This window comes from Notothenia rossii (assembly GCF_949606895.1).
Source record: "Notothenia rossii genome assembly, chromosome: 11".
In the NCBI taxonomy this organism is placed as follows: Eukaryota; Metazoa; Chordata; class Actinopteri; order Perciformes; family Nototheniidae; genus Notothenia; species Notothenia rossii.
Window position 1 is genome coordinate 12,830,202 of NC_136910.1, and position 23,003 is coordinate 12,853,204.

At 39.3% G+C, this 23,003-nt stretch overlaps 5 protein-coding genes and 1 pseudogene across 10 annotated transcripts; 2 read left to right on the top strand and 4 right to left on the bottom strand.

The window, feature by feature from the left end:
- Positions 1-1,145: 1,145 nt before the first annotated feature.
- Positions 1,146-2,832, bottom strand: LOC307024865 (dual specificity phosphatase 29-like). Its single transcript, XM_079659325.1, has 3 exons — positions 2,475-2,832; positions 2,038-2,255; positions 1,146-1,386 (listed from the first exon to the last, which is right to left on the bottom strand). The coding sequence occupies exons 1-3, from the start codon at positions 2,600-2,602 to the stop codon at positions 1,163-1,165; spliced, it is 570 nt and encodes a 189-aa protein (XP_079515451.1). The 5' UTR covers positions 2,603-2,832; the 3' UTR covers positions 1,146-1,162.
- Positions 2,833-3,085: 253 nt separating this feature from the next.
- Positions 3,086-9,322, bottom strand: LOC307024863 (dual specificity protein phosphatase 13B-like). Of its 3 annotated transcripts, XM_079659319.1 has the most exons (5): positions 7,575-9,322; positions 7,289-7,359; positions 5,896-6,066; positions 5,004-5,224; positions 3,086-4,248 (listed from the first exon to the last, which is right to left on the bottom strand). In XM_079659319.1, exons 3-5 carry the CDS (start codon positions 6,039-6,041, stop codon positions 4,022-4,024), a joined length of 594 nt encoding a protein of 197 aa, XP_079515445.1. In that variant the 5' UTR covers positions 6,042-6,066; positions 7,289-7,359; positions 7,575-9,322; the 3' UTR covers positions 3,086-4,021. The 3 variants fall into 3 exon arrangements, with proteins under 3 accessions (XP_079515445.1, XP_079515446.1, XP_079515447.1); XM_079659320.1 differs by lacking the exon at positions 7,289-7,359; XM_079659321.1 differs by lacking the exons at positions 5,896-6,066; positions 7,289-7,359.
- A 31-nt stretch (positions 9,323-9,353) lies between these two features.
- LOC307024408 (dual specificity protein phosphatase 13A-like) lies at positions 9,354-11,521 on the bottom strand (annotated as a pseudogene). Its single transcript, XR_013810586.1, has 3 exons — positions 10,454-11,521; positions 10,062-10,279; positions 9,354-9,533 (listed from the first exon to the last, which is right to left on the bottom strand). The product of XR_013810586.1 is annotated as a dual specificity protein phosphatase 13A-like (transcript).
- On the top strand, positions 9,608-18,178 carry samd8 (sterile alpha motif domain containing 8). Of its 3 annotated transcripts, none has more exons than XM_079659312.1 (6): positions 9,608-9,813; positions 14,224-14,799; positions 15,233-15,328; positions 15,448-15,565; positions 15,659-15,809; positions 16,447-18,178. In XM_079659312.1, the coding sequence occupies exons 2-6, from the start codon at positions 14,243-14,245 to the stop codon at positions 16,752-16,754; spliced, it is 1,230 nt and encodes a 409-aa protein (XP_079515438.1). In that variant the 5' UTR covers positions 9,608-9,813; positions 14,224-14,242; the 3' UTR covers positions 16,755-18,178. The 3 variants fall into 3 exon arrangements, with proteins under 3 accessions (XP_079515438.1, XP_079515437.1, XP_079515436.1); XM_079659311.1 differs by lacking the exon at positions 9,608-9,813 and adding an exon at positions 12,849-12,944; XM_079659310.1 differs by lacking the exon at positions 9,608-9,813 and adding an exon at positions 13,009-13,336.
- On the bottom strand, positions 11,668-12,842 carry LOC307024866 (dual specificity protein phosphatase 13A-like). The gene is made up of 3 exons (XM_079659326.1): positions 12,642-12,842; positions 12,326-12,543; positions 11,668-12,206 (listed from the first exon to the last, which is right to left on the bottom strand). The coding sequence occupies exons 1-3, from the start codon at positions 12,788-12,790 to the stop codon at positions 12,013-12,015; spliced, it is 561 nt and encodes a 186-aa protein (XP_079515452.1). The 5' UTR covers positions 12,791-12,842; the 3' UTR covers positions 11,668-12,012.
- Positions 12,927-22,943, top strand: LOC307024859 (non-selective voltage-gated ion channel VDAC2-like). The gene is made up of 10 exons (XM_079659313.1): positions 12,927-12,944; positions 18,915-19,071; positions 20,221-20,292; positions 20,393-20,442; positions 20,836-20,988; positions 21,079-21,131; positions 21,232-21,459; positions 21,622-21,772; positions 22,002-22,059; positions 22,148-22,943. Exons 1-10 carry the CDS (start codon positions 12,942-12,944, stop codon positions 22,237-22,239), a joined length of 1,017 nt encoding a protein of 338 aa, XP_079515439.1. The 5' UTR covers positions 12,927-12,941; the 3' UTR covers positions 22,240-22,943.
- Positions 22,944-23,003: the final 60 nt, after the last annotated feature.

A 23,003-nucleotide genomic window follows, 5' to 3' on the forward strand; every position in this document is an offset into this window, starting at 1 on the left:
CTTAGCTGCCACGTTCCCTGCCTGTGGGGAAAACTTCCACCAAGCAAGTCCCTGCCATCCACTTCTAAACACACAACTTTAATCCCCGCTGCTGGCAGGAAGCTGTGCGTACCCAAACTTTGCACTTGCCAAAGGATACCCATATTCACTGGAGTGAACAGGGCTCTCTGGGCTTTTCCTCAGCCGTATGAGCGACTCCTTGAAATTGTCTCTTTTAGCCTTTTGCATATCTATCAGAGGCTGGGAGAAAACGTGTAAGCGCTGCCTCACAACACCCGTTAAGGATGTTCTGCATTTTATGGAGCCTCTCCGGGGCCTAAAGAAAACTGAAATGCATCAGACAGTTAGACAGATGAGGTTTTTCACAGGATGTCACATGTCTTTGATTCCCCGTTATATGATATGCATGGTCCATTCACTGATCTTAATGTGAGCCCCCAAAGTGAGAGTGTGATGATGACTGTATCGCAGAATGGCTGGATGAAGCTGCTAACATGTCAGACAGAGTTTTCACACCATCAGAGTCCTTTATTTTTCCCTCATATCTCCATACTCTGCCATCATTCATTCTGACAGTGAAATCATTAAACCTGTGATATCCAATTCCTTTTATTTTGACAGCGTCTCTCTCTTTTTCCCAGTGTGCTCTGGAGAGCATCTCTTATTAAGATGGCTTCAGCGTTTCATCTCTTTTCAAAGTCTGACCTGAATCTGTATACACACTCAGAACCATGCTGGCAGATTTGTATCATCTTGTATCAAGCCTCTTTAGACACCACCGTTTTAACTGTACGACGCCAGATTGCAGCGGTTAAGACACAGTATTTTGAGAGTTGTGGATCTATAAGTGGAGCATTGTTTATTAATAGGCACACTGTCTTTGAGTTGTTCAACAACAGTAGGAGTTTTGGCAGTTGTGCTACATTTGTGTTAAAAGCCTCTGTGATATTGATGTGCTCCATGTGACCATGTTGGTGTTTCAGCTGCTTAACTCATGTATACTTAACATTTTTGCTGACGCCTTTAAAATGCATGCCTTACAGTGCTGGGTTTATCTGATGTATTTATCCTGACACTGAAGACAGCCAGGGGTTTTAAATAATTTGTGAACAATATGAAAACATTTTTTTCTTTCTGTATCAACATGTAATTAGAAACAAGTTTATTTCTCCATTGCTTGACATTTTGTGGTTTTCCTCTGCAGAGCCAAGGAAGAGTCCAAGTGACGGAGCTGATTCAGAAATCCGACATTAGGCAGGATGTTCCTGTGCCTCCGAACAGCCTCCACAGCCTCCACCAGGCTGAGTCTCTCTCTGATCAGGAGGTAGGCCAGCGCTAAGGTCGCAGAGCGGCTGATTCCTCGAGCACAGTGGACGAGCACCTTACCTGCAAGAGACAAGAGCACCTTAAATATTGTACATAACATACATACAGAATGTGATTCATTATAAGGGACGTTTTAGCTTTTGTTTATATTTGTATTTTCATCGTGCAGGCCAGGGGTGTAACAAGAAAACAAGCTATTGAGTTAGAAGGTTGAGAAAAACTGACTATACGCTTGTAAAATATAAAAAATATTACAGACATTTTTTTAAGTTGCTTAATTTTTAGGATTTAAAAACTTTTTTCTTACAGATTTTGGTGCAAAAATGAAATACAATAGGTGATAGTTATTTAATTAAAGTTAATACATAAAAAAATGCCTGGCTGAGAATGTCTTCATGATTATAAAACAGAGTTGCCAATCTCCTCAATTAGTCACAAATGTACTTTTTGGACACCTTTACATGAACTTAAGTTAGATATCCATGAGGACTTTCATGTACAAGTTCTCAGGCAGCAGCTGAGTCATTACATTTTTTTGTTCACAATTTCTGAATTTTTGGTTAATAATTAATAGGATGTATTTGGCGTTGCAATCAGATTTCCAGCTTGAAGAAGCATCTTGTTACATTTTATACCACAACATTTGGTGCAGATTTACACCCCTCACGTAATGTGCAAATCTGTTTCCTGTGGCTCAAATGGTAGGCCTACCTCTCTGACTCAGAGCTCCATGAATGAAATCAGCCGTCTCTGTGAAGAATGGGCTCAAGTCAAAATCTTTACAGTCTGTTGCTTCCACTCCATGATACTGTATGTTGGTGTCTTTGTAGAAACATGGCCCCGTGTCAATGTGCTGGGGGCCATCTGCAGCATTCACCACGTGTGTAATTCCCAGATCCACTAACCGGGTTTTATGCTGCGCTGTAGCCCTGTTAAACAACACAAGACATGATACGGGGGATGCTGCCTTTAGAGATTTTTCTGGCCAGCTCTCTGAGCGTATGTTTGCAAATGCATCACTGGTGACTCAAATGTACAGATTTTATATTTGTCCCATGAGTTAGCCAAATACATGCTTGTTTGCAGCAACACTTTCACAATCAGATCACCATATTGCAGCGGGGCCCTGAAGTGAGAATGTCACTTACGCGTCTCCGATGTAGAGGTTGGGCCAAACCTCGTTGACGGCTCCGGTGGGGCGTCTGTTCTTCAGCAGAAGGAAGAGCAGATCGCAGGTGGGCGGTGTCTGATACTCCGACTCCTCCTCTGGGCTCATATCTGCGTATTTCACTTGAGTGTTGTCGTATAATTATCACAAATGATATTCAGCTCAACACTTGCAAAACAGTTGGATAACTTCCCCAAATACTTGATGTTCCTGGATGGAGAATTTGAGAAGTTCTTTCTGCTGTTCTGCTAGTTTTTCTTTCCTGCAGACATTTGGAAAGGAACCACAGTAAACTCTGACCTTATTGGAGCAGCTCGCTCTGTTTTCCATCTGAGCAGAGTATCAGTGTTGTTTAGAGGCTGAGTCCCGCTGGAGCGTGACAGCTGAAGATGCCAGAGTCTGGGCAGGAGGAGTGTGGACTATTTATTCCTCAGATGGCTGTGACAGAAGCCATGCTGCTTGTGTTGTGACAACTTTAACCACAGAACCACAGCAGTGATTACAGTTGTAATAGTGTCGGATTCAAAACATGTTGAGGAAGATGCCACGTTGAGTCAGTTCATACCACATCGACTGTTCCTTATTTCAGATTATTTTAAGAATAATGCTGGTGTTATTTTTATAATTTTATTTATGGATTTAATGAATTCACCCACTGCCTAATTATCCAAAAACTATTAAAAACATTTGGTGACATATTTCCTTATTATAATGGACATGGAGACTGAAGTTGTGCTGAAACCCCTCAAAGAATGCCTTTTCTATTTCTGGACAGTAGCTCCGAGTTAGGCAAACATCACTGACCATTATGTTTACCGCAGATTAGATTGCCATTTGTCATAGAATTATTGATGTTAACATTTCCAATTTTTCTCAGAGCTTTTTGAGAATTGTTTGACTTTTTCTGAGAGTTAATGAGAAACACATTCATGTTTGTGTACAGATTAAACAAATGAGATATAATGTGTTAATTAGTGAGCTGTAGAGGGGCCAGGCGTGCTGTTTCCCCCTGCTTCCGGTCTTTATGCTAAGCTAAACTGTCCTGGCTGTAGTTTAGCATATTTAGCACACAGAAAGAAAAGTGTTCCATCTTCTCATATATCTCCCAGCATGAAAGCTCAAGAGAATATTGAAGGTCTCTTATCCACAGAGTCTCAAATGTTGAACATGTCTTCTTTGATGACAGTTGATCTCAAGTCCTTTCAGTAGCTGCTCTTTCCTTAGACCTGTTGAATTTATTAAGAAGTAGTATTTCAACGTTTGTAACTTCACAGCCCTTTTATGTGCTTTTAGGATTATATTAAAGCTGTGTCGACACAGACAATATTCTTTTTTAGAATCACCTCACTTTTTCTTTTAGTTACTAGTTCTCATTACAAGTGAAGAACTTTATTATATTGTAAGTAACTTTAATTTCTTCACAAAAAAATGGAAATCGTTTTACAAAAAACTTGGTTTACATTCATATCTTCATTGTACTTCAAACAAAAAAATGTCATTGAAATGGATGGATGGATGGATTTGCCCTCAAGTCCGCCCGTAGGCACTGGAGCTCCTCACTGGTCCCTGGTAGTGCAGCTTTTTGTCCAGCTCTCGAAGCTGCTCCAGAAAACCATTGTTCGGTGAGATGTGCCTGTTGGCGCTGACAGCTTTGATGGCGTCCACCAACGTCATGTTCTCGTGGATAATCAGGTATGCCAGGACCAAGGTGGACGAGCGGCTCAGACCCATCGCACAGTGGACAAACACTTTACCTGCATGGAAACCAAAAAACTGAGCATTAATTCCTGTTGATCAGACCACAGTTCATCCTGTCTACCAGCTCCATGTCTGTACTAACAACCATGCAATGACTGGATTATTGTGGTGAATTTTATTCTAACTGTCTAATTTGTAACTCCTTTGTGGATTAAAAACCATGCACATCACAGAGAGGAGTACTTCTAACTCCCGACTAAAAGTTTTCAACAATGTTGCAACAAATATTTCTACACACAGTAATCCCTGCTTCCTTATCGGGGTTGAGGATTAGGGCGCATAGGAGCGCGTAATTGAACTGTCTTGGCGTCTGTGTATTTCTTCGGGGGATTACTGTAGGGCCCGCCACACACTGGAGCCCCCGATCAGCCAGCATGTGAATGAGGAGGCCCCATCTTATTACTGTCATGTCAGATACCGACTTCGCTTTGCATAACAGGCCACAAACATAATTGTGTAATTTCCATGTCCAATAAAAGTGTTGCTTACAAATTACCAGGGCAATCCATTTAAAACCAATTTTCCTGGCTAAGGTCTGAGTTTATGAGAAGATTACCGTGGGGGAAAGATATTAGCTTGATATTATGTTTAGTGTTTGATTTGCATTTTAATGACTAACACAACTGGGGGCTGCTGTAATGGGAATTGACTGATAAATGTTTCTGTACTTTGTCTTGCAGAAAAATATGTCTCCCCCAAGTCCAGTGTTAAAATGATTAGAGATATCTCGAGTCTAGTGAATGCTTCTCACCTGTAGGCGAGCTCAAAGCGTTCTTGATAAAATTGGCCGCTGGGTAGAAGAAGGGACTCAAGTCAAAGTATGGCATGTCAAAAGCGACCACTCCGTGATAAGTGATTTTGGTGTCTCTGTAGAAGCTGTGGCCCGTGTTCACGTTAAACTTCCCATCAGCAGCGTTAAGAACATGGGTGATGTGGTGAGCCAGGAGTTTCCTCTTGTCTTTGGCTGCATACCTAAGGGGGAAAAGCACAATTGTCCGTCAGTGTAGATAAGGGAAAGAAGGGTTTATCATTTCAAAGAGCATCCCTTGGACCTATATTGGAAGATTGTATTTTTCCTGTTCTTTCACACCACAAAGTAAATTTCCCCTCCAGTATATTTGGGGTGACAGAAAAACCTGAGACACATGTCATTGGCAATAAATACTTCCACGACTAATTTGTGTAAAGTAAGCAACTTCAGTAATATTAAGCATGTAGTCTAAAGTTGATAAAACCGTGTTAACATGCATTGGGTCAGCAAGGCAACAGATTAGCCAATATGCTAAACACAGCTAGTGTGAAAGCATCACATTGGTAAATGCTTACAATGGGATCGTTTATTTACACATGGGGTCAAAACCTGGCAAACCTTCAGTAGCTACTATCTTATATGAAAAATGAGACATTTATCATACCTTCTTATAGGGGACGGCAGAAACATCCAATAAAAACACCATAGCGTAAAGGGCCATTGTTCATTATTAATGTTAAACGAGTCGCGTTTCCATTGCAGTCCATTGTTAATAATAAATATTGATGCTGCTCTTCCACTCAAATGTTATTTTTTAATTGTTTTAGAGTTTTGAATCCCTTTCATAGTTAGAAACAATTTGTTTAACCATTGTTAGTATGCTTAGTCTCACATGTCTCCAATATATATCCTGGGCTGAACTTTATCCAGATGGCTGCTGGTGCCTGTCTTTGTCCACATCAGTCTCTGGAGCTCTGTTACCGGGGGGGTCTCATACCTGTCGTCTGCCTGCTCAGGGCAGCTGAAGCCTCTGGGCATGTCTGGATAGTTCTGCTTTTACAACCTGTCGCATAGAAGTGTCACATACAACGTTCTGATTGAGTTTAACTTGGAGTTAAAGCAGCTATTTGTTAACGCAACATATCTGGCCGGTTCTGGAAAGCATAATAATAAGCTGAAATGTCATCAAAAGGCTCGGGAAGTATGCTTTACTCACTTAAAGTCTAAGGAAATGCGGTTATAGTTTCAGACAACATCTGATTGTCTTTGAAGGCTTAATAACACCTCTAATAGGCTTTATTGAAGGTCGGTAAGACTAAAAGAGAAATACAATGGGGGAATTACAGTGAATAGAACATCGGGCAAACAGGCTTATCACCTTTAAATATAGAATATGATTATGCCAATAAATGCACTCCACAGCCGCAAAGGACCAAAAGAACACATAATTGTAGGATGACCTTATGCCGCTCTCATTATTTTATCTGCAGTTCAGTAGCACTTATGTGGGCTTATTTACCACAAGAGATAGAGAAAATTGGCATTCAAGGCCTATAAACAGCTTTTCATTTCCTGCAGGCAAGTCCAACCTGTGCATTTACAATTTACACACTGGGCTTATTGGATTTATGCATACTGTATACATTAGCATCCATTTAGTTAGCTGTGTGATTCTGCTCAAGGCTGAGGACGTACAGCGACGTGTATGCATTCTAATAGTAAAGAAACCCATGGCAGCTTAGCTTCCGATTAGCATTCTGCTGGTGTGTGGAGACGTAATGTGGCTCTCAGGGTTTGGAGACTTATTGTCGTGTCCACAGGGATGAGGCGCTGAAACCAAATCTGTTTCAGTGACCTTTTGTAAAGCTGCCATCACATATGGATTCAAACTTCACAATAGCTGTATCTTTTTCTCTGCATGTGCACAGTGTGTCACGTTTTTTGCAAGAAAAGCTGCATCTTACCCAGCTTGTACTCCATGCATATGAGTGAGTGAGTGTTAAAGGCAGAGCAAAGTGTGTTTTTGCACAAATACAACATGCGCCCGGATTACCTCGAGGCTCTTCTTTCTCCTCATTGATCTATAAGTACAACCCTTCCCTCCCTCCCGCAGTCAGGGCAGAGAACTGATTTCCCTGGTGCACATGTTGAGCTGCAACGCTGCTTTCATAGCCTCCCCCTTAGGCTAACCTGTCCTTCTTGCTCTACTTCTGTGTAATTAAAGATGCTATGTATGGGAAAGTGCCCACGGTTAACATGGAGGGCAAATAAAAATGGCTTTTTACCTCCTCCGGGCCTCTTCTTGGTGGTTTTTATGAATTACACTTCCCTCTTTAGCCTTTTGGATGTGCCTCGTCTGGATTTGTGAGCAAATTAATAAAAGAAGAAAGTGTAATAATCCATCAGGAAATGCCAAACAGTACATCCTCATTTATTAAAGTGCTTCATAAATATGTATACCTTCATACAAAGGTATAGACTAGTCTAAATCAATACATTTTAATACATATTCCTTTTAAGGACTTCTATCTGCAACACATTTGTAACAACATATTGTTAGCGTACACTTGCCTTGGCTGGAAACGTTGCTCTCCAATGTCTCTCGGCAAGAGCAACATGTAGGTCGACAGCACAACTGTCTGCGTTTTCCTTGGTAATGTACCCTGCAACATTTTTATGCTATTTTAACATCTGAATCTCAGCCCAAAAATAATTCTGGCATCATCTTCTGCATTCCTTTAAGGTTATCCGAGCTACCAACACAAGAGGGAGGATAGGACATTGCTTTTATAACCGCAAGAGAATTAGATCATATGCTGAGTTTACAGTGAAATGTGTTTAAATCAACATATGGACATTTGGTAAAGTAAGGATTTTCTCTTTTATTTTATATATGGACATTTAGTGAATAAAACAGAAACAAATATTAAAGGTTGACACTTAGAACAACACTCAGTCTTGTCTGAAGCACCAAAGAATTACACAAAAGTTGAAAAATAAAATACATTAATTAAAAAAGATCTATGATGTAAGGTTCATTCTTTGCAAAAAGTCCTAACAGTATGGTCTACATTTACTTGTACCCACATAGAATAGCCATAGCTAAAACATATATATTGGAATTAAATGTGCAACTCAGCAACACAACGATGCCGTATATGTGTGTAGTATGTGTGTGGTATTTTGAAGTTTAGAGATAATTGGAGGTAGCAATCACTGCTATAAAGCAGATGCACGGTGTAAGTGAGTTTTCCAATGTTTCTAAGGATTGGCTCATAGAGATTCAAAGGATTTGAAACCGTGTGATGTGCAGTGATGATCAGCTCAAATAGCTTGATGAATACACAAAGTAATATTACACAGTGAACAATGAGAAGTTGGTCTGTAGACTGATTCAATTTCGAGTTTGAATGTTGAATTGCAGAACAATGAGTCGTTTACAGAGTTTACAAAATAACTCTGCTTTGTAAAACATTTCCCATAAGACATTTGGTCCATTCTGCCGTAACACAAAGTGAAGTGCTGAAGAAAAAGATCTTACAAGAATGAGAGGTAACTGAATGACATAATATAGTCACAAAGAATCCTTATCATTAGCATGAATTTGTCTTTGTGTATTTTCACTTTGCCTTACATTACGACCAGTGTGTAATAGATAGAGAAAATAGAACATAATTCGTAATTACATTTACAAAAAGTGTATAAACAGCTAAAATGATAACAAATGTTTTGTTTTCATTAGCATCAGCCCTTCATACTGTATCAACACAGCTAGTGTTCCCCGTCACAGAGTCTGCCATGTTGCACCGCCATGTTTCTATAAAAGCCCAGAACTAAGCTGTGGCCGTTCACGTGGAAGGGTGGGTGGAAGATATTTCAAATAACGCTCTATATTTCACTAAATCCTACACACTGGTCAATTAATTTTTCAACTGTCATTTTGTTAAGACATTCTGTATTTGTAAATAAAACTTTAAAAAAAACAATAAAAATAGAAAGTCCTTTACCATGGTAGCAGTACCTTGAGAAGCTAATGCAGCTAATTGAGACACATTGTACTCACTCCCTTCACTGACATTAAGCATGTTAATATGTGCCCATGTAAACACTTTGGGCAGAGTATTGTAGTCAGGTGTAGTTCAATGTTATGTTTGCAGATTTCCCAGGTGACAGGCCAACAGGCTATATCACTGTTAATACAGTTAAAACAAATTTCATTACAATCCATATATTTCAGTCTGAAATCAAATCAGTCAGGCATCCCTATCCCTAGGCACCGGGCTGCTTCTGTGGGGCTGAAAGTGTAAACTCTTGTTGATTACAGGATCTGACATGTTTTCTCCTTTCTTGTCAGCTGAAGATCGAGATCCAACAGCAAAGCCAGGAAATTCCTGTTGGGGTAGATGGCTCTCTTTTGGATCAATTTCTGCAAAGCTCGCTTGAGCGGGAGTTGATGGTAGATCATGAGGTACGCTAACACCAAGGTCGATGACCTGCTCATTCCCATGATGCAGTGCACCAGAACTTTCCCTGAAGAACAGACAAGATGAAGGGAGAGGGAGTGTGTAGAAGACGGATTAGAGAAAGGCCTCAGTCTTATTAATATCATACATGACTGCCCGTCTCAAGCTGTGGCCTTTCTTTTTTTCCTGCTTTGAGCTAAAAATAGTGCCTACAATTCATTCTTCAATGTTCATTTAAGGTCCCTTTGCAGGCCGGGTCCGACTGTCTCTTTAATCCCAACTTGTCCTCCGCCTGATAGCTTATTTGAAAGGAGCCATGGTCACATTATAGACTTAAATTCTGCAAGGTAAGACCCTTATTACTACTGCTGGCTGAAAATACATTTACATTCCTTTACAAGATGTGTTCCATTGTGGTGACAGGTGACATTGAAGGGACGACACGATGGAACTTGAGTGGTGGGTTTATACTGGGTTTAGGGAGGGAAACTAGACATGCAAAAATAAAATACTATTCAGTATTTTTGAAATGTTAAAGAAATACCATTCACTGTGCAATATAAAAACAATTATTGTGAACAAAGAAGAGTCTTACCATCATGTGTCTTCAGCGCTTTATGAATGAAATCAGCAGCAGGGTTGAAGTAAACATCCAGATCAAAGTGCGTAGAGTCATCTGCTGGAATGCCACAATACACAAAGTCGTTGCCATAAAAGCTTTGGTTCCCTACGCTGCCTCGCTTGGAGTGAGCAGCGTTTAATACATGAGTAATACCTAATTTCTGCAAGGAAGTCTTGTTTTGGGCTACTGCCCTAACAACACAAAGAGACAGAGAGAGGTTCAAGACGGATGTGAATGCTAAGCTTCACAGCACAATGTTTTTTAACTCAATCATTTGCAGGAGTTATGTAAAAGATCATGGATGTTTAAAATTACAACTTACAGGTTTCACTACTCATTAAGTTTGAAATAAAATGTATACTTACACATTCCCTATGTAGATGTTCGGCCAGACTTCATCAACTTGACTAAGATGCAGTTTGCATGAGTCCAAAACCTTCTGCAGATCCTTCACACTAAGATATTCTTCTCTCTTGCCTTTCAAGTTTGACATGTTAAGTTCAATTCCCAAATCTTGTATTGATAACTGGTCCAAATGTTTGTTGTTTCAAAGCAGTTCCCGTCAGCTCTGGCTCGGTATGATCTGTACGAGCAGGTGTTTATCTGCTGTCACTGGACAGTTACCCAATTTAGTGCTTAACCTAGCGTGTGGGCTTACTCGTACAGAGGGCAGCACAACAAACAGAGCAGCCCGAGTTCAGCTTTTCCCACCGCTGTGGGACTCTAATTTAATAAGGCTCAAAGAGAGATGAATCATTCCATAAAGCAGTGATAATTGGATGCAATTATGGACGAAATGTTTAAGTGCATTGTTTATACAGGATGGCAGGAATTCCACTTGAATGCTGCATTTATGGAACAGATATACTGCAACAGCTTGATGCAGCTACTGCTCTGACATAAATATCTTGTGAGAGCAAATTGGCTGAAGAGGAAAAAAATTAAGCTTTGCCGCTGGCTACACATGACTTCAAACAGCCCTCACAAAGCTTCTCTGTTAACCCTCCTATTATGTTGCAGGTCAATTTCACTCATTCCAGCTTTTACATTTAAGAAAAACATAATTAACCTCCATGAAATATAATGACCTCTTTTCATTCAGGGTCATGAACTGTATGTAGAATGTAAATTGATTTGTTGTGGAAAGTCTGTTCTGATGTTATATACAGAATCAGTCAATAAATGTCTCCGGGTCTTTTTGACCTGGAGATAGTTATTGATTGATTATTCAACATGCTACATCTGCTTATTGATGCATCAGGGGAGTGTGTGGTCGGACCATATCCCACCTAATATTCTAGTATTAGGTAAATGCAGGATTCTGATGAGATCAAGATGCAGATCACTGTATGTTCTCAGAAGACATATTGAGTATAAAAGGTTTTTCAGCATTTGACTCTATTACATAAAATTGGAATAACAAATCCCAAGAAATAACCAGTCAACCACTGGAAACACAAGACAGAAGTTGAGAGGATAATGAAACTGAACATTCAGGCAAATGTATGTTTTAGATGTAGTAACAGCTAATTACATTGCATTATAAACTCAACGTTTGAATGAACAGACAACACAAACGTAGAGAAAGTCCATTTTTATGAATATAGAACAAAGGTTAAATTAGTCAGTCAGGCCTTATGTTATGTCTTAAAATGAATTTTGCCCAAGGTGAATGAGATGAATACACCGATCTCTGATTATAATATGCATCAATAACGTGTGGACAAGCAGCATGATTCGCATTAAACGCAGCACCAGGGGCAAAAGATTTGAGCCATATTCTTGAAACAAACTGACTGAGGACGACGTACAGTATCTCCCTCTACTGGCAGAAGTGCAATTCTTTATTTGTCTTGAGGAAAACAAGTGTTTGAGTTGCTGTAATTTAGAAAAAACTATTTGTTTTTGCAGTACAAAGAATTGCTCATGATGATTTGCGTGTTTTCATATCCAAAGCACGAAGCTGTTTGAGGAATCCTGTGTTTGGAAAAATCCATCTGTGCTCTTTGACCTTATTGATGGCCTCTAGCAGGGTGTAATTCTGGTGGATCATAAGGTAGGCCAGGACGAGGGAGGCCGACCTGCTCACTCCAACTGCACAGTGGACAAAAACCCGAGCTGTGGAGAAAGAAAAAACACAAGACAATAAACCTTAAGCACAAACTGATACTAGAGTATAGTGACTTGTAGAGAGGCCTGAGATAAAACTGACTGAAAAGAAGCAACATGATATTTACCACCAGCTGTGTCAAGTGCACTCTGAATATACTCAGCAGAGGGAAAGAAATAGTGAGAAAGGTCAAAGGATGGTGAGTCATCTGCAGGCACTCCATAATATTCCACAGAGGAGCCATAGAAGTTATGACTCCCCTGACAGTGAATCTTCCCATGAGCTGCATTCAGAACGTGAGTGATTCCCAGCTTCCACAGACTGTAGCGATCATTGGCCACTGACCTGTTGACAGAGGAAACAGGGATTATATCAAGAAACAAAACAAGCATCACAAAACTCTAGAATTACTTTTGTTTTGGAATAGGAATATTTAAACTTACATGTCACCAATGAACAGGTTAGGCCAAACTTCATCCACATGATTGCCAAACCTTTTTCCTCCAAATAAAACCTTCACCAAATCTTTCACAGACGAAGTGGCAGGGGAAACTGCATTACTTTTCTGAACATTACTCACAGTTGACTGCATAACAACATACTATTCTCTACCAATTTGTATGATTTATTCTCCCGACATTTATTTTCAGTTAAGACGTTACTATGCTGCTACTGACAAGGACAGGTGTGTGTCCGATGTCCCTGATCTAAATTTGGATCAGTGACCCATCATCTAAATCTAAATGGTAGGAAACCTTGGACCTTTATATCTCTAATATTAAATGTGTGGTACTTCGTGGCATTTAATTGCACAAATACTTAATTTCTTGACATCATAACTATAACTCCCCTGCAAAATAAACACAATAAAGTAGCTTATTTTCACCAGAGGGTGTCACTGTTGGTCAGCATGAGCCAAACCCTGTGTAGCTGATTTTACGTGCGCAGCTACACTGGACATTACCGACGTGTGTCAACAGTGCTGTGCTAAACAGCGCGAAGCCGGGCCGAAATGATTTCCAACAAGCCCATGTTTTTGGAGCAAAGGCTACTAGGTTTTATTCAGATTCTTGTTAGATGCCATTTAGCTAGCTAGCTGAATAAATAAGGTATCGTCTTCTGTCACATCTCAGTCCGGGTGAGTGAGCGCATTGATTAAGCTAGCTAATATAGCTTGCTAGCTAACGTTAGCTAGTGCTGAATTAGCCTGTTTGGGATAATTTGTTGTCATGAATAAAAAGGTCTGTTTGGTTGTATGCCTACCTCGGGTATGTTTGGTGTAACTTTCATGGTCAACCACCAGCAGTTCGGCTAGTTATCTGACTAGATACTGACAGAGGTTATTAGAATTAGCTCCTGACCGCACCTTATAAATAGCCAGTGATGTGGGTTAGTGCAGGTGGGTGTCTTTCTGGACAAAGATACTGTCTACGTGCTGCTGCTTTTGCACGGATGCGCAGTTCCATCATATCATGAAACCCTTAGATAAGACGAGCTAACTTTTTAAATATATATATTAATCTAGGCAATACTGGAACAAACTTCAACAGGGTGTTTCTACTGACACCAAGGTTAAGCTTAAACTAAAATGACTCCTTTTAGTCTTTATTCCATAGTAATAATAAAAGGATTTGGAACAATGGGTTACAAGTAATTTTTCTTAACTAGTACAAGTCAATATCTGGCCCTTAGGAGTAGTCTGCTCCTTCACCTAGATTCTAGGGTGTGTGCTAAATTCTTGTCAGTGTTTGCCTTAATTATTTGCACACTTCCAAAGTTGCGATATGCTAATAATGATTCATTTTAAACCTGACATAGAGATTTGTTTCAAAGTTAAGCTGTGTTCTGTCTATGTGGCAAGGTTTGTTAGGAGTATTTATTGCTGATTCAGAAGTAAGGATTGCCTAAGTAGCTTCTCCTTAAGATTCCTTTGTGTGTGGGTGAGGAAGTCAATGAGGAACTGGTATTACCTAAGGGATAGCTCAGTTGTTTGATTTAAAATTATGAGATTTCTTTTTTCTCCAGCCTTCAGAGTGAGGAGGCAATGAACCAACTGAGTGTCCGTCGCTGGACGCCAAAACACGTCGCCAAGTGGCTGAAAGAAGAGGGATTCTGTGACTATGTGGACCTGCTGTGCAACAAGCACCGGCTGGACGGCACCAGTCTGCTCGCCCTCAGCGAGTACGACCTCCGCTCACCACCTCTGGAGCTCAAAGTGCTGGGGGACATCAAGCGGCTGATGGTGTCCATACGCAAACTACAGAAACAGAACATTGAAGTGTTGGAGGAGCTGGGTCTTCCCTTTGATGGCCACTCTCCCACAGGGTCTGGAGGTAGTTTGGACTGGCTGTGTAACGGTGACCCAACCAGAGACTGTGACAGCACTGACACAGCACCAGTAGGAGAGGAGTATCACCAGTACACTAATGGAAAGTACAAGCAGCAGCCAAGGCGCCTGGATCCTGAGTACTGGAAGACGGCGCTAAGCTCCATTTATGTGGTGTTCGTGTTTGGGTTCACATCCTTTGTCATGGTTATAGTGCATGAGAGGGTGCCTGACATGCGCACATACCCTCCACTGCCAGATATTTTCCTAGACAGGTGGGTGTTTGACTACTAAGAGGTTTTACCTGACTTGGTGCAATGAGAAGCCATGAAAAAAAAAAAGATTGGTCAGCTGTGAAATGCCATAAAGAAAGTGAATCAAATGCATATAAATCAGGATATCACAGCAGATGGTGGACATTATAATTGCCCTACTTCCTTGAAGCAAGTTTCTATAATTGTCCTCACATATTCCTCAGGGGTTTACTTTGGTGCAAAGAGAACATTTGAGTGTTTTTAAAAGTGACCTACTTTACAGTGTGACCCATTGTTTATGAACAGCTTTAAGCGTTTGAAGTTTATTAAGGGGGAACTGATTTCAGGGAAATGTCTTTTGGCATTATAAAACACGTTAAAGGCAGTTGCAGCTTAAGAGTACTTAAATATTTCAACCTTAACCATAGTATTTTTACTTTTTTCTTTTTTACAGTGTGCCTAGAATACCTTGGGCCTTTGCCATGGCTGAAGCCTGTGGGGTGATCCTGTGTAATGTCTGGTTGCTGGTTCTGCTGCTCCATAAACACAGGTAGAGTACTTTTATATCCGCGCACATTTTACACCACCACAGTGATATTCATTTCGGATGCCTAAAGTTTGTCCCTTAAATCAATGCTATGAAAGCTAACTATGTCACACGGCTTTTAGGTCCATCCTCTTGCGGCGCATGTGCAGCCTCATGGGAACAGTGTTCATGCTGCGCTGCATCACCATGTTTGTCACCTCCCTGTCTGTGCCAGGACAGCACCTGCAATGCTCAGGAAAGGTAATACATAATGCATGTTCTGTCTACTCTTATGTAAAATGCTGCCTCTTTGAAAGCTCACTGCACTGATATTTTTCACTTTTCTCCATCTAGATGTATGGTGACACGTGGGCCAAACTGCAGCGAGCTGTGGCAATCTGGAGCGGATTTGGGATGACCCTGACAGGCGTGCATACATGTGGTGACTACATGTTCAGCGGGCACACTGTGGTCATCACTCTGCTCAACTTCTTTGTCACAGAGTGTGAGTAGCTTTTAAGTCCAAAGTACTTTGAACTTCAGAAGTCTTCTAAACTGTCAACATTTTTAAAATGGACACGGATAACAGATATTAACTCACAATAACTTAACTGGATTTATTAAAGACCAAAGTGAAGCCTTAGGTCATTTTAAAGCTCTAGAGGAGATGTGTGTCTGCTACTCATTGGGTTACGAATACTTTTAACACCAAAAAAGTATTGCGTTAAAATGTGGCTTTATAGTTTTTATTGGATGTCTGAATTAACGGAAAGTCTAAATTGAAGGCTTGATGGTTTTAAAGCTGAAATTCTAGACAATTTGCAGTTTTTTATCCTGACTTAAAAATATCTAAATATATATAAACTGATATGAAATTATGAGCTGTTAAAAACTGTCACATCAGAGGGTTTAAGTACTAAATCATGAAGAAGAAACATTGTAACCATATTTGGGAACATTGCAACCTTTTGTTGCCGTCCAGTGTCCTTCACTGGTATTATAACTAGCCTTTCTCAGTCTTACCTGGTCAGAAATAATCTGTCTACATAGGACATGATAGATTTGTGGATAACGTAGTAAGACTCCAAACAGCAACATAACAATGTATCTTAAACCGTTCTTTTTTCTAATTTCTCATACAGACACTCCCCGAAGCTGGAACTTTATTCACACACTGTCATGGGTCTTAAATCTCTTTGGTATCTTCTTCATCTTGGCTGCACACGAACACTACTCCATCGACGTGTTCATAGCGTTCTACATCACTACCAGACTCTTCCTGTACTACCACACTCTGGCCAACACCCGGGCCTACCAGCAGAGTCGAAGAGCTCGCATCTGGTTCCCCATGTTCTCCTTCTTTGAGTGCAACGTCAACGGGCCCGTCCCCAACGAGTACTGTTGGCCCTTCACTAGACCTACTGTGATTCGGAAGTTTATTGGAAAATGAGCTGGTGCAGTGGTTCTGTCAGACACTTCTTAGCCTTTGCTGTTTAGTCTGCTTTGTCAAGTTGCCAACTGAGGCGGTGTGTGATGTCTTCATCAACAAAGACTCCTGTTGTGATCCTGTTAGCACCGAGGCCTGATGGGATACACTGAGCCATACCTTCTTATGTTCTACTAGGATTTCTCTTCTAACCTTCTTCTACTTGTCTGTCACCTTTTTAAGTCAGATCAAACTCAAATCTGACAGAATTTCTTAAAAGCCCCATCAAAACTCAGCTTCTTTTTTTTTATGGTGAACACAGAGAGGATGTGTCTAATGTATTAGTTTCTTATTTCTCCTCTAAAGGGATGTCCTTTTATGCATTTTTAAGTACTTCCCAACTTAAAGACTAACTCTTAAGCCTGTTATAGTATTTTGATAGCACATGATAAAAGGAAGCCGCATCAAGAAATTCTCAGGCATTCGTGTACCTAATCTTTCACAGCAGTAGGCCATTTTCTGCGCAATTTAAAATCCCTGGTCATTTCAAGGTTAGGATCTTAACATTTTGTCTAACTTTATAATTAATCAAAACAAAACTATATGGACCACTGTTGAAGCAATATTCAGTAAGACATTACACTGTTGCTTTTTCCTGTATAGCAAAAATATTGTTCATCATTTTGAGAAACAGATGTTACATAATGTTGTTTGGAAGTCTTTGTCATTCCTTAAAATAATGCTTACGTTTTCGATAATGTTACTAAGTGTTGACACTAATCCATGGCTTAATAAAAGATTCAGTTTGTTAAAAGTATGATAATTTCAGCCAAAATCATGGAAACAAAGATGTATTTCCAGTTGTCTTAAATATAATTCCAATTGCCAATTACCTTGAGTGTTATGATAGATTTCTCTGTGTAGAAATGTTGCATTTTTTTTTATGTGAGATAGTTGTATAGTGCTTTTTTAAATCATCATAAAGTGTAGATGATTAACATCCTTTACCTTAAAATGTAGTTCTTACAAATGAACCTCAAATTTGTATGTACCTGTTAATATTAATTTATTTCATTTTGTAACCGTCGATAGGTATTTTTATATTTCATATACAGTGTTACAGCAACATGCACATGGAGAAATAGGTTTACAGTTGCTCTTAACTATGTATTTATTTGAAACACAATGTGCTTTTTGAGTGTTATGTTGATTTAGATAGGCCTCTACATCTAATTGAGTGAAACCTGCCACTGTATTAAGAGACATGTTTTAATTGATGTGGTCATTACAGCATGTTAAAAACATTGTATTTCTCAATGGAGTTGACAGTCTATAACACATCCTTTCATTGAGGAGTGATGCTGCTCTGTTTTAATGCTCACGCAAAGCCACAATACTTGTTTCATTTCACAGTCAGTCATTTCCATCATTAAAGAGTTGAAATCAAAGTCCATTTTCTTGTTTCTTTTATAATGAATGCAGTATACAAATATTGATAATGTGATTAGTCTTCAGCAGAGTTGAATAGATTGTTAAACTGCAGAAAGCTAATTTTGAATGTACATTTTATCCAACACAAAGCCCTAGATTTCTAGTGGACATATTGGAAGTCTTTGAAACAAGTTTAATAAAGGGGAGATAAATATTGTGTTAGTTTCAGGTAGGCCTGCAATTTTTTTTTTCTTACTTAATATGAATAGTGAAAAATGTTTAGTGTTAAAGCCAAAGCCTAAAGCCAAAGATGACGTCCCTCAAATGTTTCACTTTTTCCACAACTCTAATATATGTGTCCGGGTTCACAAATGTATGAAGCTGGAATCCGAGAATTTGGACAACAGGGTTACATAAGGTACCATTTCTCTTTTTGACAAAGACATGTTTTTCTGAAGTAGTCACTCTAATTGTTATTATTATTTTTTTTTTCCTGGTATAGCGATTTATTCTTCCTTTATAGTTCAAGAACAAAGAAAAGCAAGTAGTTCAAAATCTAATTAGCGAATTGGTAACCATGGTGATTTAGAGGTCTTACACTTGCCGGTGTGCTGGTAAAATTACGTATGGCATGACAAATTACGTATTTTACATTTGACAAGAATCATGATTGCTGTTGCCAAACAATGGAATAAATACTAAATCAACTGTCCGAAAATAATGAAATCTTCTTATCTTTTCGATTTCAGACAGGCACAAGATAAACACCTATGCGGGTCCTTCGGCTCCGAGGTCAGCAGGTTGTTTGTTGCGGTGTCTCCTCCATATCGTCCTACACACACCGGCCGGTCCCTGCTGCTTTTCCCATTTCACAAGTTGATAGAAAAATCAGCGACAAAAGTAATACTTGGTAAGTAATAGGCCGTATATTTACTGAGCTTCCTAATGTTTTAGTTTGTTTAAATATCGGCAACGTATTTATCAATCTTCCCATTTGCTAGCTAGAAAACGCCCCCTACCCCCCTCGTGTGTTGAAACTGCTTCAAAATACTTTAGCAGACACCAGTGTAATGTTTATTTTAATTATATTTGAAAGAAAACGAGAACCTCAATTTTCCCTAAAAATTTATTTCGGGCAAATTGTCAGAATCATGTTATTGTGAATGTTACTCTGAAAACAGGTGCTTTACTATTTTTAACATATTTATGCAGAATTGTATTAGTAATGGTAAATATACATTATATGGTGTTTTGCGCGGTATGCTGACACGCCTTTAGTCCTTACGTTACCGTCGTGTACCTGCTTACTGTAAGCAGACAGTTGCTAGCCACCGGCCTAACCTTGACAATGAAGAAGAGGACGTGATAATCTAAGAGTAATGGAGACCGTGGGTCAGGTGGGGCAGGTGTTTGGCAGTGGCAGTGTAACTGTTGAAAGTCCTTGGAAGAGTTAGTTTTAGGTTAGACTGTTAGCAGACAATCACTCTATACTCAGCAGTCAGAGGACAGTTAGCTCACATCCTAGCCATTGCTCTTCTTAACCACAGGGTTGTACTAAGGGACCATTAATATATAACCTTTGTAGGGACACAAAACCATAGACTGAATATATAAAACCAATATTAATTTGTAATACTTTCTTGCTCATAATAGTGGATTTAATGCTATTGTTTTTTTTTTATTGCTGATGATGTGTCATAAATTGGTTTTCATAACATAAATATTGTATTAGAAGGTAAATTCCGTTTATTTCAAAAGTTTTAATATCATGGGAATTGCTGACTCCAAATCCATACTATATATTATTACTACACGGGACACTTTCTTTTCAGATTTAGGTTTTTTTTCTGCATTTATATAAATATTGATAGGAAAAATAAGGAATAATAATTTAGAACTATTGGCTCCTTGCAATATATTCTGTCATGTGATACAATCCGTTAACGGTTTACAGATGCGGTTCTTCTGACATTTCTATACACCTATGTATGAATACATGAGTACATTTATGGTCCTTTTTCACCAATAACACCTTCTGAAATGTTTCTTTTTGTGATAGGCAAAATGGCAGTTCCTCCAACATATGCAGATCTTGGAAAATCAGCAAAGGACATTTTCAATAAGGGATATGGTAAGTGAAAGCAAGATAAAAGACCATTTCATACATTTATTGACCCTAAGAGGACAGGTCGGCCCAGTAAGTAGTTTCTCACTGTAATTTTTCTTTGCAGGTTTTGGACTGGTTAAGCTTGATGTGAAGACAAAGTCTACAAGTGGAGTGGTGGGTTTAACTGTTACTATTAATATACAATAATGCATAGCAGGTATTTTAAGCTGATTTGAGGTTATCACAGATATACCGTTATTAACGTAAATGTTGGCCTCTTAAGTATCACGAAAGTAGCTTTCAAAACTGCAAGAAATTAATTCAAGGTCATTGAGAAACATTATTTGTCTCTCAGAGAGCACTTTCAAGTCCTGATTCAGTACATATTTTGGTAATGGTGAAATATTTTAGAATAATTTTCATGTTGTGTGTTTATGTTTAAACATTAATTTCAGCTGATATTAAAATCTCTGACAATATTTGTATTTGACTCGTACTGTTTTTACTCTCTTAAGTAGTAAATGACTGTCTGCAAGTAGGATTAATGCCCTCTTTGATTCACTTTAGGAGTTCAAAACGTCCGGCTCATCCAATGTAGACACCAGCAAGGTCACTGGAACCCTGGAAACCAAGTACAAGTGGGCTGAGTACGGGCTGACGTTCGCAGAGAAGTGGACCACAGAAAACACACTTGGCACTGAGATCTGTGTTGAGGATCAGGTACATTCAAAACTCTGCTATGTTGCTGATCATCCTACTAATGCAAAGCCCCTGAAATGAATGAGACTGATGGACTTATCTCTTTTGTAGATCACCAAAGGACTGAAACTCACTTTTGACACTACATTTTCACCAAATACTGGGTAAGCTGTTATGTTTGTTGTGAAATCATGACGTACAATCATTGTGTAAAGAACAGCTTTTGTTCACTTCCTCACTTTTGTTTTTTTAATTATTTTACAGCAAGAAGAGCGGCAAGGTCAAGACGGCTTACAAAAGGGAATACGTTAATGTTGGTGTTGATGTGGATCTGGATTTTGCTGGACCTACCATCCATGGATCTGGAGTGGCCGGCTACGAGGGCTGGCTGGCTGGCTACCAGATGACCTTTGACTCAGCCAAATCAAAGATGACCCAGAGTAACTTTTCTGTTGGTTACAAGACCGGAGACTTCCAGCTCCATACCAATGTGTAAGTAATTTTTTACAACAAATATTGGAACCAAGCTTAATGAATAACTTACAAATAGCTTTCATGTGTATTGATCATGAGGTTATTTGTGAGAGGAAAAGGTTTGAAAAAAATCCTGACATGCAACTGATGGTGCAATTTTCTGCTCTTTTTACCCCTCAGAAATGATGGTTCAGAGTTTGGTGGATCCATTTACCAGAAGGTTAACGACAACCTGGAGACTGCTGTGAATCTCGCCTGGACAGCAGGAAGCAACGGCACTCGCTTTGGAATTGCTGCAAAATACCAGTTAGACTCCAGTTCCTCCATATCTGTAAGTGTCGCCTTTTTATTCCCAAAATAAGTTATTTCCCATAATTTTTGACAGCAGGGTGTCTCAGACATGTAAACAAAAAAAGAAGCTTGATAGGACATTTTGCAAATGTACATATTTTTCATTTGTACTTTTGTTTGTTTGCATACATTTGAAGTACATCCGATATATCAAGTGCTATCTGAACACTCTTAATATTGGATAAGTGATTGTAATGCTTTCTCTCTAGGCTAAGGTGAATAATGCCAGCTTGGTGGGAATTGGATACACTCAGACCCTTCGGCCTGGTAAGGACCATCCCATTATACAATATAAAACACAATAGACCTCTTTTCAGTGAGTTACAAATATCTATGCATTTCATTTTTCTGTCAGGTATGAAACTGATCCTCTCAGCACTCGTGGATGGGAAGAGCATCAATGCTGGTGGTCACAAAGTTGGTCTGGGCCTGGAGCTTGAGGCATGAGGACCTGCTCCGCCATTTTGAAGAAGAGAAATATCAGCAACAGATATTATAGTCGAAGCCAAAACTAAAAAGAAGCCCAGTTCTCTATCACTGTTAGAATGGAACCCTTTCCACCAGCCTCTTTTTTAATGTGGTTACACCTTACTAGTCATGTTTCAATTACATGTGTTTATCACTTACGCCTTCTGCCAATATATCCTCCATAGAGATAGGAAAACTCAACTCCACTAGGTGCATTATGTTCAGGTATGGTTTCAGAAAACAAAACTTTATTTTGCTGATGATGTAGAATGTATATCTGAGATGTTAATTTGCACAGTAGAATACATATTTATTCAAACTCGTTCTCCTCTGTTTTATTTGCACATTTTATTTATATTTTAGTAGTGCTGTTCTATCAGTTGGAAGTTTAACTCCCAACTAAATATGCTTATCAAAATCTCAGCCAATTTAGTGGCTGAGATCACTTTTCTCTAGAGGCTTAATTGTGCTGCTGTGTGATGAGTTTGAGACCTCTGCTACCTAAAGCTTTTTAGTTGCAAGACAATGCTAAATGGATTTTCTTTTCCTCAGTGTGGCTCGAGTGAAAGAATATCTGTGTGAATCTTCAACATTTCTTCCCATTTTGAGGACTGTGACACTAATCAGGAAGCTGTTTATGTGTTGGCGTGTGTCTAACCTTTGCAATAAATTCCTGAAATCAACCTTCATTGCCTCCTGTTATTTGAAGATAATAGTGGAATATGGTATACAAACATTTAGTT

What these genes read in the sequence shown, in the direction of transcription:
- samd8 (XM_079659312.1), top strand. Translation starts at nt 14,243, where the DNA reads ATGAACCAACTGAGTGTCCGTCGCTGGACGCCAAAACACGTCGCCAAG. An exon ending in ACCTGCAATGCTCAGGAAAG is followed by an intron (nt 15,566 to 15,658) that starts GTAATACATAAT and finishes TTCTCCATCTAG; the next exon opens with ATGTATGGTGACACGTGGGC. An exon ending in CAACTTCTTTGTCACAGAGT is followed by an intron (nt 15,810 to 16,446) that starts GTGAGTAGCTTT and finishes TTTCTCATACAG; the next exon opens with ACACTCCCCGAAGCTGGAAC.
- LOC307024865 (XM_079659325.1), bottom strand. Translation starts at nt 2,602, where the DNA reads ATGAGCCCAGAGGAGGAGTCGGAGTATCAGACACCGCCCACCTGCGAT. An exon ending in AACCTCTACATCGGAGACGC is followed by an intron (nt 2,256 to 2,474) that starts GTAAGTGACATT and finishes GTTGTTTAACAG; the next exon opens with GGCTACAGCGCAGCATAAAA. An exon ending in TGGAGCTCTGAGTCAGAGAG is followed by an intron (nt 1,387 to 2,037) that starts GTAGGCCTACCA and finishes TGTCTCTTGCAG; the next exon opens with GTAAGGTGCTCGTCCACTGT.
- LOC307024866 (XM_079659326.1), bottom strand. Translation starts at nt 12,790, where the DNA reads ATGCAGTCAACTGTGAGTAATGTTCAGAAAAGTAATGCAGTTTCCCCT. An exon ending in AACCTGTTCATTGGTGACAT is followed by an intron (nt 12,544 to 12,641) that starts GTAAGTTTAAAT and finishes CTCTGTCAACAG; the next exon opens with GTCAGTGGCCAATGATCGCT. An exon ending in TGCACTTGACACAGCTGGTG is followed by an intron (nt 12,207 to 12,325) that starts GTAAATATCATG and finishes CTTTCTCCACAG; the next exon opens with CTCGGGTTTTTGTCCACTGT.
- LOC307024863 (XM_079659320.1), bottom strand. Translation starts at nt 6,041, where the DNA reads ATGCCCAGAGGCTTCAGCTGCCCTGAGCAGGCAGACGACAGGTATGAG. An exon ending in AGGATATATATTGGAGACAT is followed by an intron (nt 5,225 to 5,895) that starts GTGAGACTAAGC and finishes TTTCCCCCTTAG; the next exon opens with GTATGCAGCCAAAGACAAGA. An exon ending in CGCTTTGAGCTCGCCTACAG is followed by an intron (nt 4,249 to 5,003) that starts GTGAGAAGCATT and finishes GTTTCCATGCAG; the next exon opens with GTAAAGTGTTTGTCCACTGT.
- LOC307024859 (XM_079659313.1), top strand. An exon ending in CAAAGTCTACAAGTGGAGTG is followed by an intron (nt 20,443 to 20,835) that starts GTGGGTTTAACT and finishes GATTCACTTTAG; the next exon opens with GAGTTCAAAACGTCCGGCTC. An exon ending in TTCCAGCTCCATACCAATGT is followed by an intron (nt 21,460 to 21,621) that starts GTAAGTAATTTT and finishes TTTACCCCTCAG; the next exon opens with AAATGATGGTTCAGAGTTTG.